This window comes from Kwoniella botswanensis, chromosome 2, assembly GCF_036426115.1.
Source record: "Kwoniella botswanensis chromosome 2, complete sequence".
Lineage (NCBI taxonomy): Eukaryota > Fungi > Basidiomycota > Tremellomycetes > Tremellales > Cryptococcaceae > Kwoniella > Kwoniella botswanensis.
Window position 1 is genome coordinate 1,588,890 of NC_088600.1, and position 12,258 is coordinate 1,601,147.

The 12,258-nt window shown below is 43.7% G+C and overlaps 3 protein-coding genes across 3 annotated transcripts; all 3 read left to right on the plus strand.

Moving 5' to 3' along the window:
• Positions 1-351: 351 nt before the first annotated feature.
• On the plus strand, positions 352-3,418 carry L199_007491 (uncharacterized protein; the record flags this gene model as incomplete). Its single annotated transcript, XM_064893180.1, has 6 exons — positions 352-511; positions 595-847; positions 931-1,142; positions 1,275-1,369; positions 1,426-1,577; positions 1,651-3,418. 6 exons carry the CDS (start codon positions 352-354, stop codon positions 3,416-3,418), a joined length of 2,640 nt encoding a protein of 879 aa, XP_064749252.1.
• Positions 3,419-6,032: 2,614 nt separating this feature from the next.
• L199_007492 (uncharacterized protein) lies at positions 6,033-8,780 on the plus strand (the record flags this gene model as incomplete). Its single annotated transcript, XM_064893181.1, has 3 exons — positions 6,033-7,330; positions 7,413-8,530; positions 8,608-8,780. The coding sequence occupies 3 exons, from the start codon at positions 6,033-6,035 to the stop codon at positions 8,778-8,780; spliced, it is 2,589 nt and encodes an 862-aa protein (XP_064749253.1).
• Positions 8,781-9,741: 961 nt separating this feature from the next.
• L199_007493 (uncharacterized protein) lies at positions 9,742-11,959 on the plus strand (the record flags this gene model as incomplete). The annotated part of the gene is made up of 5 exons (XM_064893182.1): positions 9,742-10,386; positions 10,548-10,653; positions 10,719-10,957; positions 11,107-11,396; positions 11,503-11,959. The coding sequence occupies 5 exons, from the start codon at positions 9,742-9,744 to the stop codon at positions 11,957-11,959; spliced, it is 1,737 nt and encodes a 578-aa protein (XP_064749254.1).
• Between the last annotated feature and the right edge of the window lie 299 nt (positions 11,960-12,258).

Genomic DNA, 12,258 nt, shown 5'->3' on the forward strand with positions numbered 1-12,258 from the left:
CTATTGTATAGTCATTGACATCAACAGTATCGAGCTCATCTTTCTTGCTCATATGCCTACGACTCGAAGTGTCAAGTGTTACATTCATTTGTACAGCTAGTCCATGACAACTACATACAACCACATTCATCGATATATCTATAATCAATTCGTATCCGATTCCCAAGCCAGGTATTTCATCTGCATCTTCTTTCTTCAATCTGGAATCTATCGGTCGATCCTATTGGGTAGTCCTGCCACGATATACCGCATCCTCCTAATTCAATTCTCTCTGCGAGGCTCTTCGATTTTTGGATCTGATATCGTGGCTCAAACACTAATATTATATTATCAATAAACCCCGAACATACAATGCCATCAACACCATTCTTCATACCTGACACTTCACCGCTATTCAACTATACCCCCTCAAACTCGTGGTTGGGAGCATATAGAGCAAAAGGAGATGGATGGGATCAGACTTTCCATACAACCGCTTCGGGAGATGCAGTGGTTTCTATCAACGTTACTGGTAAGTCATCTGACTCTGTACATGTAAATGTAAGTGTATAGGCATAGGTATATTGTATTGACTTGGTTGATTGTTCTTTTTAGCATCATCAATAAGATTCCAAACTTCTTCCTCTTCTTCCATATCGATCGACGACAAAGATGGAGATGAAGAGTGCGAAGCGGAGTATAGAATCAATGGAACGGATTGGTCTGACGCATGTCAGAAAGATTCAGATAAATATGTCAAGGAAGGTCTGCCTTGGGGTTTACATATGATTGAGCTGAAAGGCAAGAATGGCGGTGGTATAGAATTTATGGGATTGGAAGGCGAATTACCTATGTATACTTCCGGACGGTGGGTACATGTCCTTTTTTTGGCGAGTCCTTGGCAAGGTATTTACCGTTGAACGATCCGAAAATTGATTATTGACTTGATAGCGCCATAAATCGAACCATAGATAACACAGACTCGATATTCAATTATACGAATTCAGATCAATGGACACTTCTCTCTGCGGATAATGCGAATGCGGCATATTCGAATTTTACGTTGAAAACTATGTATGAAGGTGAAGGGTTGGGTGGGTTCTTTGGGGGTTCAATGGCTGGGACGACTACACAGGCAGCTAAAGTGGAATTGACCTTTCGGAGTGAGTATTTCTTGGGGCGGAAGTCAAAAAAGATTTTCGTTGGCTTTCCCAGGCTCGTATAATACTGTATCTGTATATGTATCTTCAGGACTTCTCTACTCAGTCGAAGATGCTAATGTGTTTGTTTTATAGGTGAAGCGATTTACGTGTATGGATCATCGGGACCTAACTCCGGTACAGCACAAATATCACTTGATGGTCAGATACAGCAGGATATCAGTATAAAGGTTAGTCACTATAATTATCAATGTCTGAGAAGTCTGCTAAAAGGAATCGGTTGCAGAACGCCTGGGAAACCCATGGTGCCTTGCTGTATGTCGGAGGTGGATTCAACCCTAACGTGTCTCATACATTGAGTTTCGTAAATAACCAGCAAGGTGAACAATTGGTCATTGATTATGCTTTGTTGACTATTCCCCAAGCGGAAGAGGAATCGTAAGTCATTCGTCAGTGTTGTATATAATTTTGGATCAAGCTCAAGTACAGGGAGTTTCTATTTGTGACATAGCCATGTACCCCTTATAGCCGGTATCTCTGGAGGAGTGTCCGCTCTCCTGATACTGCTCGGATTATGTTGGCTGTTTATGGTCCGACGAAACAAACGACGGACAAAAGCTGCCAAACTAGGTCAGCAAAACGTACAATATGCTTTTGCCAATGGTATAGGAAAAGATGGACCTCTCAATTCTGGAAAATCATTTTCAACATCAACTCTCAACGACTGGAGAAGACCTCCTTCCTCATTATTATCACCCAATACTCCAGCTTCAGGTCAGTCTTTGAATAATACAGGTGAATACATTTGGGGGACAGGTAGACCAGCAGGATTAGATTTGTCCTCCACTAGAAGTCCCAATACATGTGCGCCTGGTATTAACAATTTGAACAGTCATGGTGTACAACCACATTCTCAACCTATTCCACCACCTTTCAACTCTCCTCCTCCGGATTATCCAGATTATGTACCGTATCAACCACCCGCATCGGAAAGTACAGGTACAGGTACAGCAGTATCAACTTCGGGTAAATCAGCTTATCGACCTGTCAATCCTCGATCTAACACTGCGCCAAACTTTTCATCATCCGCCTCACCAAAATTAGCAGTCATCAACCCCTCTACGCCTCTGACTGCTGGTGGGTGGGCTCAAAGTGCCAATCGAGCTATATCGCCTTCGGGTAGTCTCGGTAATAGAAAATCACCTTTGATCGATCGGATCAACCCTCTTGGCTCGGCACGGAATAAACCTGAATATGATGATATTGCTTTAGATAATCATTACCCAAGGCACCAAAACCAAAACCAGAGGCCTATAACGCCACCACCTATACCAGCTGAATACGGTGATTATACACCTACCACCGCTAATACACCTTATAGTAGATATACCACCTCGCCATCGACGATTACCCCTTCACCATCATCTTCTATAGGAGTACAGAGGACAGCGACCAGGAGTTCGATCATGTCGAATATACCTAAATTGACATCGGTTAGAGAAGCCATTTCGTCAATATATAATCGAACGAATTCGACGGGAGCGGATCCAACTTTGAGATCACTCACAACAACCGGTGGGGAAATTGGATCTGGCTTAAATACTAGTGGTCTACCTACTGAATCAAGTGATAATACACTGAAAACATCAAAGTACATACAGCAACAAGCGGAAGAACAAGAAGCTTTGAGGAAAGGTCTGAGTGTCAAATCGAACAAAACTACAGGAACGATGAAATCTTGGTTTTCGAATTTAGTCTTTGCTCCATCTACATCGAACGGTGTAAATGTTGGTAATTTACCTTCATTACCTTCTACACCTATCTTACCTCAGGCTGCTGTTCGTCCAGATTCGGGTATCTTCCCTTTAGCTTTGAATGGTTCAGAACATTCTATACCACTTAGATCAGAAAGTGGGAATGGTACACCGGTACCAATGGTTCCTAGTACTGCCACGAGAAGTTTCTTTGGAGGTGTCATTAGTTCACCATCTACTTCTAAGACCCTTAATGGATCATGGGGCAATATCACTCCAAAATCAGATGGTTCGACGCCTTTTATATATACTAATTCCACTGGTAATGGTACTTTGCCTGGAGGTAAACCTATACCGAGCAGGAGTACGACTGGATCATCGTCTGGAGGAGGGTATGGATATGGATATTCAAATACTGGAAATGGGATGGGGAACGAAATGTTCATAGAGTTGAATCCGAATATCCCGATTATGGGTGATAGTAGACCGGGAAGTGAGTGGACGAACGGCCCTAGATTATATTGATAGATTGATTTGTGGTAAATTGGGAAATGGTGGATCGGAAATCCTATTCTGTCTTTAGCTTTTGTTGAAATGAAAGTGCAAGTACAATACATGTGTGCACTCAATACAACATACAGATCATAAGTTATATGTGCTGATCAGCCACTACGCTAGAAGAGGCATATGAAACAGGGTGGTCGTGTTTCTCTTAGAGGCACAAAGCACAAATGGGTCACTAATACTGTACTTTCGTGTTCAACCTTTCGTATAACAGCGACAGCTTGACATTTCCCGAGATAGACGTTCATATGATTTTTTTTTTTTGGCTCGACGAACGGATGTCCTGCATGAAGTATTGGTTTCGTTCTTGCCAAGATCACCTTTTTCCCCAACTGACTTACCCGTATGATCGTCCCGTTCATGCCACACCTTAAAACTACAGTATAAAAATCTTTCTAATGTTTGAGAAGAGCGGCGTAGTCCACATATAAAAACCTTAAAAGTCCTTTTTGGACAATGGGACGTGCCTTTTTGACCAAACAAACAATTTAAACATCCATCAGCTAAAACCAAAAAAACCCTGACAAGCCGTTCCCTAACTTACTTCTCTCTGCTGTGCGTACGTCCTTCTAATCCATGTTCATGTCTCCTTATGTTATCGGTTCTCGTTATCTTATTCATTTCTACTTGCTGTAATTTCTTCTTGAGAGATCGTCAAATAAGGTCGACGCTCTTGAAATGATTGTAGCTATTATTTTGTTCTTCATCTGTTCTATTCTTGGTTTCTTGTAATTTACTCGACGCGACGGTATCAATAACAATCACATTCGTTTGTCAACCTCAAGCTTACCCCGCAATCCTAGTTCATTGCCGCATATTCACCTTGGAACTCAGCCATTCGTCAATCACATCAATCACAATCAACCTTCTTCACCCTTTTCATCCAGGAATTACACCAAGCGAAGTCACAGATACTGATTCACTGTGTGTATCAATAAATAGTTGTGGCTCTGTACAACATACACCGCCATCAAGATCAGACGCACGGTCCTTTGAAAGTACAGTATTACGGTATTAACGGATCAAAGGGATCTTGGACTGTCTGGTTCATTCACCATCACCATCACCATCACCACCATCACAAAGGATAAACAATAACAACAGGAAAAAGGGAATCATCGTTAGCCCTTCTTTACTTTAATCATACCATCACATCACTATCAAAAAGAGGAGGCAACTGGTGGGAAACGGAAGAAAGTCTCGTTTGATCTTTGATCTTTGATCTTGGGGCTACGAGTCAGCTGAAGAAGAAGAGGCGTTAGTCCCATCAAATACACACTTTCCTCTCGTCATCACCACCGATATCGGATACGCATAGGAGGAGAAAAAGTTTTCATTGCCCTTGCCACCATCACCAACATCTCCCCCACTCTGCTCTCGCTAAAGCACGTTGGATCACGCTTAGATCATAGATGATAGACAATATAGAAGACAAGCTTACATCATAGAACGAGGTATATCTTAGAATCTCTCTTGAAGTTTCGTGATCATCCATTCTTCTTACACATATATCATTATAATACGATACAACACACACCACCCCTTCCCCTTTGTCGGAATCCTGTTCACGAGGTCTACGAAAGGAACGCCCAGAACGACACAGACGGACGGATCTTCACATTGTCTGAGTCTCGATAGCAAAAGGCATAGACATTACAAGGATCTATTGGGAGGTGAAGATTGGCTCGGTATTATAATCTTTCTCACCCCCTTCATCCACAGTCACCAAAGGTATCTATCATCCTACCGACTATAACCATTTGACTGGGACGTAGTGGACAAGGTGAGTTTCATCACCTCCCATCTCGCCTGATCGGGCAATACATAGGATATAATCTTCTTCAATAATCAGCGGGGCTCATATGCTCTTGCCACTCAAATTCATCCAGACCCCTGATCATCAATCTCTTTCTTTCGTTAGCTTCTGTTCCCCACTTTATTTACCCGGTTTAGATGATTGATGGTTGATTATTCACCTCGAAACAAACTGCTGACATCTTGATGATCAACCTATCTAGTACATCCTTTGTCACCCCAGTTCCCAACCAGGTTATATCCCTTCTTCTTTATCCGACACACCATTCATTGTTATCATCATCATCACATCATCATTCGTCTGACTAGACGTACTCATAGTTGTCGACCAACTCGACATCTACATGTCTAGTTTAGTCGGCGCCATCTTCCAAATCCAAGTTATTTGTTCCGTAACAAGGGGTCTGTGACCCTTCGGCCAAACGTTTCATCTGGTAAGTACCCTTCGGTTTCTCTATATTCCTATCACCACATGCACTGAATTTCTGATGTAATTGCGCCCCTCGCCCTTACGAATGCTGACTATACGATCCGTTCGTTACGCACAGATCGACCAGAGGATTAGTTCCTAGACCTAGTCCAAGATTTCTAGTAGATCGTCATTCGACTTCGCCGCTCAGATCCATCCCATCATATCACTTAGACCAAATTTTCTCCAGACGAATTTTTCTATTCTTTCCCTCTCATCCCCACTCGGTCACTTGGGGTTGTCTATACGATAAAAGGTAGATACATAGACTGTCTTACGTGACTCGGCACGATGAGTGCGGTAGTTTCACCATTACCTCATCAACCTTTCTCCAATACAGAGCTCTATGTACCTTCAGGCTCGGTGTCGGCTCACGCAGAATTACCTCCTGCTAAACCTGTTTCGGAACCACATTCGATCCCCTTCCCGATATTCCAACATCGCCATACATCGCCCTATCCCACTCCCCAATCGTTCTCTGCCCTCGGTCCACCTACCGCTGTGAATATGTCTTCCCATATGCTAGGCTCAGTAGCCGCTCCTTCTGCACCAAAAGGTTCTCCAGTCAGTCTACCTGCTATCACGCCCGAAGTCTCACCTCAAGTACCTCTGCCGCCTACACCTGATCCGTCTCCGCCAACCAGTAAAATGCTGAGTCCGACAATGATGATCAAGCTTGCTCCGCCTGCCGATGATAGTCCTTACGAAATCAGCTTCTTAGAACATCATCCATCGCATGTTCAGCTTTCTACTGAATCTCGCTTTGGATCTAACGTAACCCCTAGACGAGTTCCTGGGGTCTTGAATTCAGACCAAACATCGGCCGTCGAGACTCCCCCGCCACGCACTAGGTCGAAAAGCGGTTTAGAACCTATACCTCAAACAGCTCCTGCAAAAGTATCTTCGGAAGGTAAAGCTCCCAGACCGAAATCAATGGGTCCACCTCCTCGACCTAGAAGAAGTCATACCGCCTATCCTGCACCCCAGTCAGTGAAGATGCAAGAAAGCCGAAGTGCAGATTCCAGAGCGAAATTGCGAAATCACATACCGCCTTTACCCCGCCAAGCATCCCATGGTCCAATAGGTTCACAAGGTCTGACGAGAGCTTTGAGTGATGCTAGTGCCAATACGCCCCCGCGTATAGGTTCTATATCGTTATCAGCAAATAACAACGATATGCCCCCACCAGATCTAGGAGGTCCAGATGGTTTAGAAGCTAAAGTCGTCTTACTTGGTTCTCAAGGTGTTGGAAAGACTTCTCTGATCCTGAGATATACCACCAAAATATTTTCGCCTACTCCTGCTCCCGCCACTATAGGATCTTCCTTACATACAAGAAAATTAATACATGATGGGACGAGGGTAAAATTGCAAATTTGGGATACAGCCGGACAAGAGCGATTCAGATCAATGGCGCCGATTTATTATCGAGGTGCACATGTCTGTGTTCTGGTCTATGATATTTCAGATAGACAGAGTTTCCAAGATGTAAGAAGTTGGTTGGAAGAGCTGGGCAGGACTGTACCGAAGGAAACAGTTATTTTCGTCGTTGGGGCGAAGATAGATTTGAGCAAAGATAGAGTGATAACGTGAGTCTGACTTCAGATCAGAACATGGGTAGTAGATCATCATCGGTGAATAGTGGTTGATTTTCTTTTTGGTCTTTTGCAGTTTTGAGGAAGCCCGATCAACCATTAGAACATGGCTCAAACCATCGCCTGCCCCAGAACCTACCATCGTTCTCTCCCCACCACCCCGATCGGTGTTCAGAGCATCAACGACCATTCATCGAAATGCATCCCCTGCTCCTTCCGACCAAAATTTGAATAGCGCCGGACCACCCGTACGATCTCACTCCTACGGTGCTCTTTCGTCATTAGGTCAATCGACGCCTCCCGTCCCAGCTCCTCGACCAACCGAGACTTCTCGTCAACCTAGTCCTGGCCTACCATTCCCCATGCCCAAGACCACCTCTGCCAACAGTGCTCGAAGTAAACTTACACCTGTCAAAGTGAAAACCTCCTCATCACCTCCATCTGTGAGATTCCTCTCACCTACCTCACCGTCAAAACTCGCCTTCCCCTCACTTCAATCACCTATCAAACCTACTTCAGCTACTTTTACAGACCCGGTTGGACCCCAGATCACCCCTGCATCAGCAATGATGGGCCATCGATCGAGCCGATCCAGTCGTTTCTCTATATCTGGTGTATTGGGATTATCCCGCACGACTAGTTTCTCAGGTGCCGCTTCTTCCCTTGCTCAACTGGCCGAAGTGCCAACTTCTCCTAGACAATCACATGATAGTTCACGTACCTCTGACTCACCCAGACCTCGATATGATAGTACACCGTTGTCGAACAACCCTTATGAGAATGGATATGGCAGTAGGGACAGAAGGAAATCTGAAGATTGGTCTTCAAGATCCTGGAAGATGGGTCAGGGACCTGGTGCGGCCGAGACTTTAGGAGAATTTGGAGATGGTGTGAAGAAGAAACAATCTGGTGAATTACTTGTAACACCCTTGTCTGCTAGTACAGGATCTGGATCAGGCTCAGGCTCTGTGTCCGCATCGGGTTTTAAGAAACAGCAGTCTTCGTCGGCTGGGGGGAATAGGAGTAGAGGAGGAAGTTTGGGTAGAGATCCAAGATTATACGGTGATGGGTCTGAACAGCCTTTCAGAGGTGCGGGATCTCGTCAGGAGGAAGAGGAACATGGAGAAGGTCTAGCCTGGGGTGTGGATGTTGAAGGTATAAGATTAGGGGAATGTAGCGCTCTGTCTGGACAAGGTGAGTCATAGTCTGGTTTGCTTTTAGGTGGATGTTCGATCTCAGTCTTGCTGACATCATGTGAATGTGGGAAATAGGCGTAGAAGCATTGTTCAAATCTATCACTTCTCTATTGGTAGAGAAGAAGGATAAGATCGAAAGAGAGAGGGTCTTGAGAAAGAAGAACAGCGTGATGCTTGTCGATCCCACCAATGATGGGGAAGTTAATGTGGAAGGGAATGATAAAGGTGGTTATGGATGTTGTGCATGATGTGCGATCATCGTTCAACGCATTTCGAATCGGATACCCTTCAATTCAACAGTCAATCCAGCTACTTAATCACTCGCCACGCTCGCTACATTCCTGATCAACCTCTCAAACATCATACAAAATCACCCAAATTCATTTTTCCGGTATTTACACACGGCGTCTTAAAAGTATAATGACCCTTCGGCAATAACACCAATATAATCACGAATCTTGACGACTACGAACAATATAACGATCATTTCGCTTTCTTATAACGACACATCATATCAACGTATAACGATTTCTTTTTACATTTCTCACTCCTGCTACTGCGCTTCAATCTGTTTTGCTTGTCTGGGTGTTTCCTTCCTTTCTGCGCCACTTGTTGGCTTGTCGGTTTCAATGACTCTCTCACATGTACATAATATTACATTCTTTGTTCTCTTGCGGAATCGGGTCGGATCGATCATGTTTATATATACCTTTGTCCATTGTTTTCTTGTATATCGTGTTTCTACTGTAGGTGTGTATATGGCTGTGCCTCTTATGCATCAGTGTGTCAGGGTCTATGGTGATCCATGATCTATGATGCTACGTGGCTGGAATATGAGGATGATGCGGACCAGACCGCTTTCACGCGTAAACTCAAACGTAAAATGCACAGCAGCAGCAGCAGCAACTGGGAAGAAAAGAACACACAGAGAGATTCATTCCTCTCCCTCTCTCTCAATCTTTCACATGATACACTCAATCGTCTCGGTATAATCCTGGTGTAGCTTTACATATCTCATCTGTACACCGAGTCAATCAACATTCAACCAACAACAACGCCAAGAACAAAGTGAAACGAAAGGCATACGACCTTGGAGTGTATGTGTGGTAATCCAACGCGCCGGTCTCAAGCCATTGCCATACCATATCACTCATCCTATAACGAACTCAAAGTAAAGAATACAGAGTAGAAAAAGATTTTTCACCAAGTATGTCATACGAACAAACCAGCAATAGAAGATCCAAATTACTCAACCTAGCATCTAAATTACCTATCCCTCTTTCTCACGGGCATAACGAACGGATCAGAAGATCATCCAATTCTACTACTTTGCTTAATCCCAATTCACCCACTCATACTCATAATTCGCAATACGGATACAACTATCGAGCCAGTTCACCTACCAACTCTGAAGGGATGTCTTCATTCGCTCATCATGGTAACGAACAAACTGTAAATTACAGAAACGATGATGATCTGATCCCTCCCGTGGCTCCTTTCGTCCCTCACGAAGGATCTCTCTCATCACGTCGATCGTCTTCTTCTTTACTTACTGCCGGAGGAGCAGAAAAGGATAAAGATATGAAGAATAGACAATCTAGTTTATCATTGAATTATGTACCTGCAAAATTCACCAAACTTCATTCACCAGGTGATCGAACTCGATATCGTAAAGCCAAACAGGGTGGAGGAAGAGATGCGTTTGCATTAAATGCTCAAAGAATGGGTATGCCAGGAACAGTAGATGATGATGAGGGAGTAGTTTTCCAGATCGGTAAAGGTGGATTGAAAAAGAAGAAACCGAAATTAAGATGGAATAGATTTAAATGGTGCTTGTTTGTCGCTAACACTGTTGTGAGTGGTGTTTCGGAATTTGGATTTTGGATTAAGGATTCGGATCATTTGAAAACTTGATGACGATTGGGAGTGGGAAATGCTCCAAGATGGTCTTTGTACGATGAAATCAATTGGAAACGACAGCTGATTCCGTTTTGATTTCCCTCCAACTTCCACAGCTCATCGCATATGGTATCACCGCACTCGTCTCTGCTATCTTGGTCTGGCTCAACGTTTTTTACCAATCAGATGTTATTAGAGTAGGAAACAGGACTGAACTTATTAGTGAGTTGGACAGCGTGCTCCTACTGCCTATTTCAAGCTTACTAATGTTATATTGCTTCCTGCAGTCTCGACAATAGCTGCCGCCGTGATTGTTCTTACCTCTCTAATTGGCTACGCCGGTATCTTACTGAACAATCGAGCTTTCCTGGCTGTTTATACCCTATTGCTATGGATCTGTCTGGCTCTGATGGTCACGCCCGGGTATATGACGTACAAGCAGAAGACGTTCAACCTAGAAGGCAAGATTAATAGTCAGTGGAGTAGAGCTTTGGGATCGGAAGGTAGATTGAGGATTCAAGATGCTGTGAGTGATATGCTTCTTGTCGTTACACTCCACTCTTATGTCAAGCGTTTTCTACCATGCTGGAGCTCGCAAAATACTAGATCAGATGTTAAGAAAAATATAGTGCTAGATGAGATCGTAAACTGATTCTCATTTGTCGTTCGAAATAGCTCCGATGCTGTGGTTACTTCTCTCCTTTCGTCGAAGCGACAGTCTCCCCCTTATGTTATGCTCGATCCAACTTACCAGGCTGTAAAGCCAAATATCTTCACCTCGAAAGACACGTCTTGAGTATATGGGTAGCATGTTCCTTCGGTCTCGTTCCTGCCCATATACTTATCATCGTCACGAGTCTGCTGTGCTCCAATCATATCACGTATAGGTTCGGTAAAGGGTTGACCCCCAAGAGATATAGGTTGGATCTGGGCTCGATGGCTGTCATCATGGATGAATATGCAGGGTGAGTGTGCAGTAGATCAGATCAATGACTATGATATGAATCTCCTCCTTCCGAGTGAACCTTATTTGAGTTTATCTTGCTGACATTGTTTGCCTATTCTTCTTAGTCAAATCGCAGCTCAATACGGACCAAACGTAGCAGCAGCAGCTCTCAACCGATCTTCCGTCTATCTTCCAAACGAGTACGATTCCGGCTCCGCTGACGGATCACGCCGAGGATCATCTGTCAACCTTCATGGCTCAGCATCAGGAACATCAACGGGATTGGCACCACCTCTAACGACGGCTACGACCCGTACGACAGGGTACAACTCCGCTGCGACCGCTTCTACTCGTGGAATATCGCTTTACGATCCTACGAATCCCAGATCGAGTTTCGATCATGTCCGATCTGGCTCGGATGCCTCTCTGGCCAATACGGATAGAAATGTTAATACCAACAGTAGATACTACGATAGTGAGGTTGCTACTAGAGGAAGTTCAACGCCTTTGGGTAATAACGCGAATAATGAGAGTGTATTGAGTTTCTCAAGTGATGATCATAATAATAGATCGAGAAGGTAGAATGGTAATGATATCTATCACTTTGTCACATTTGACTACTACTAAGACTGTTTGTTATGTTTCATTGACGGACAGGAAAGGATTATGATTTACAGGACTTTATACCATTACATTCACGTACATTTCATGTTCAGTCATTTTCCGCTTATAACGTATATCGATTAATTAATTTCTTTCATCATATTTTTTCAGAACCTTTATACGAAATTATATATGAACAAACATCCATGTATCTTGTCAAATTGAACTATCTATCACACAAATATCCATACTTCTGAAACATTAATCAGGAATTCGAG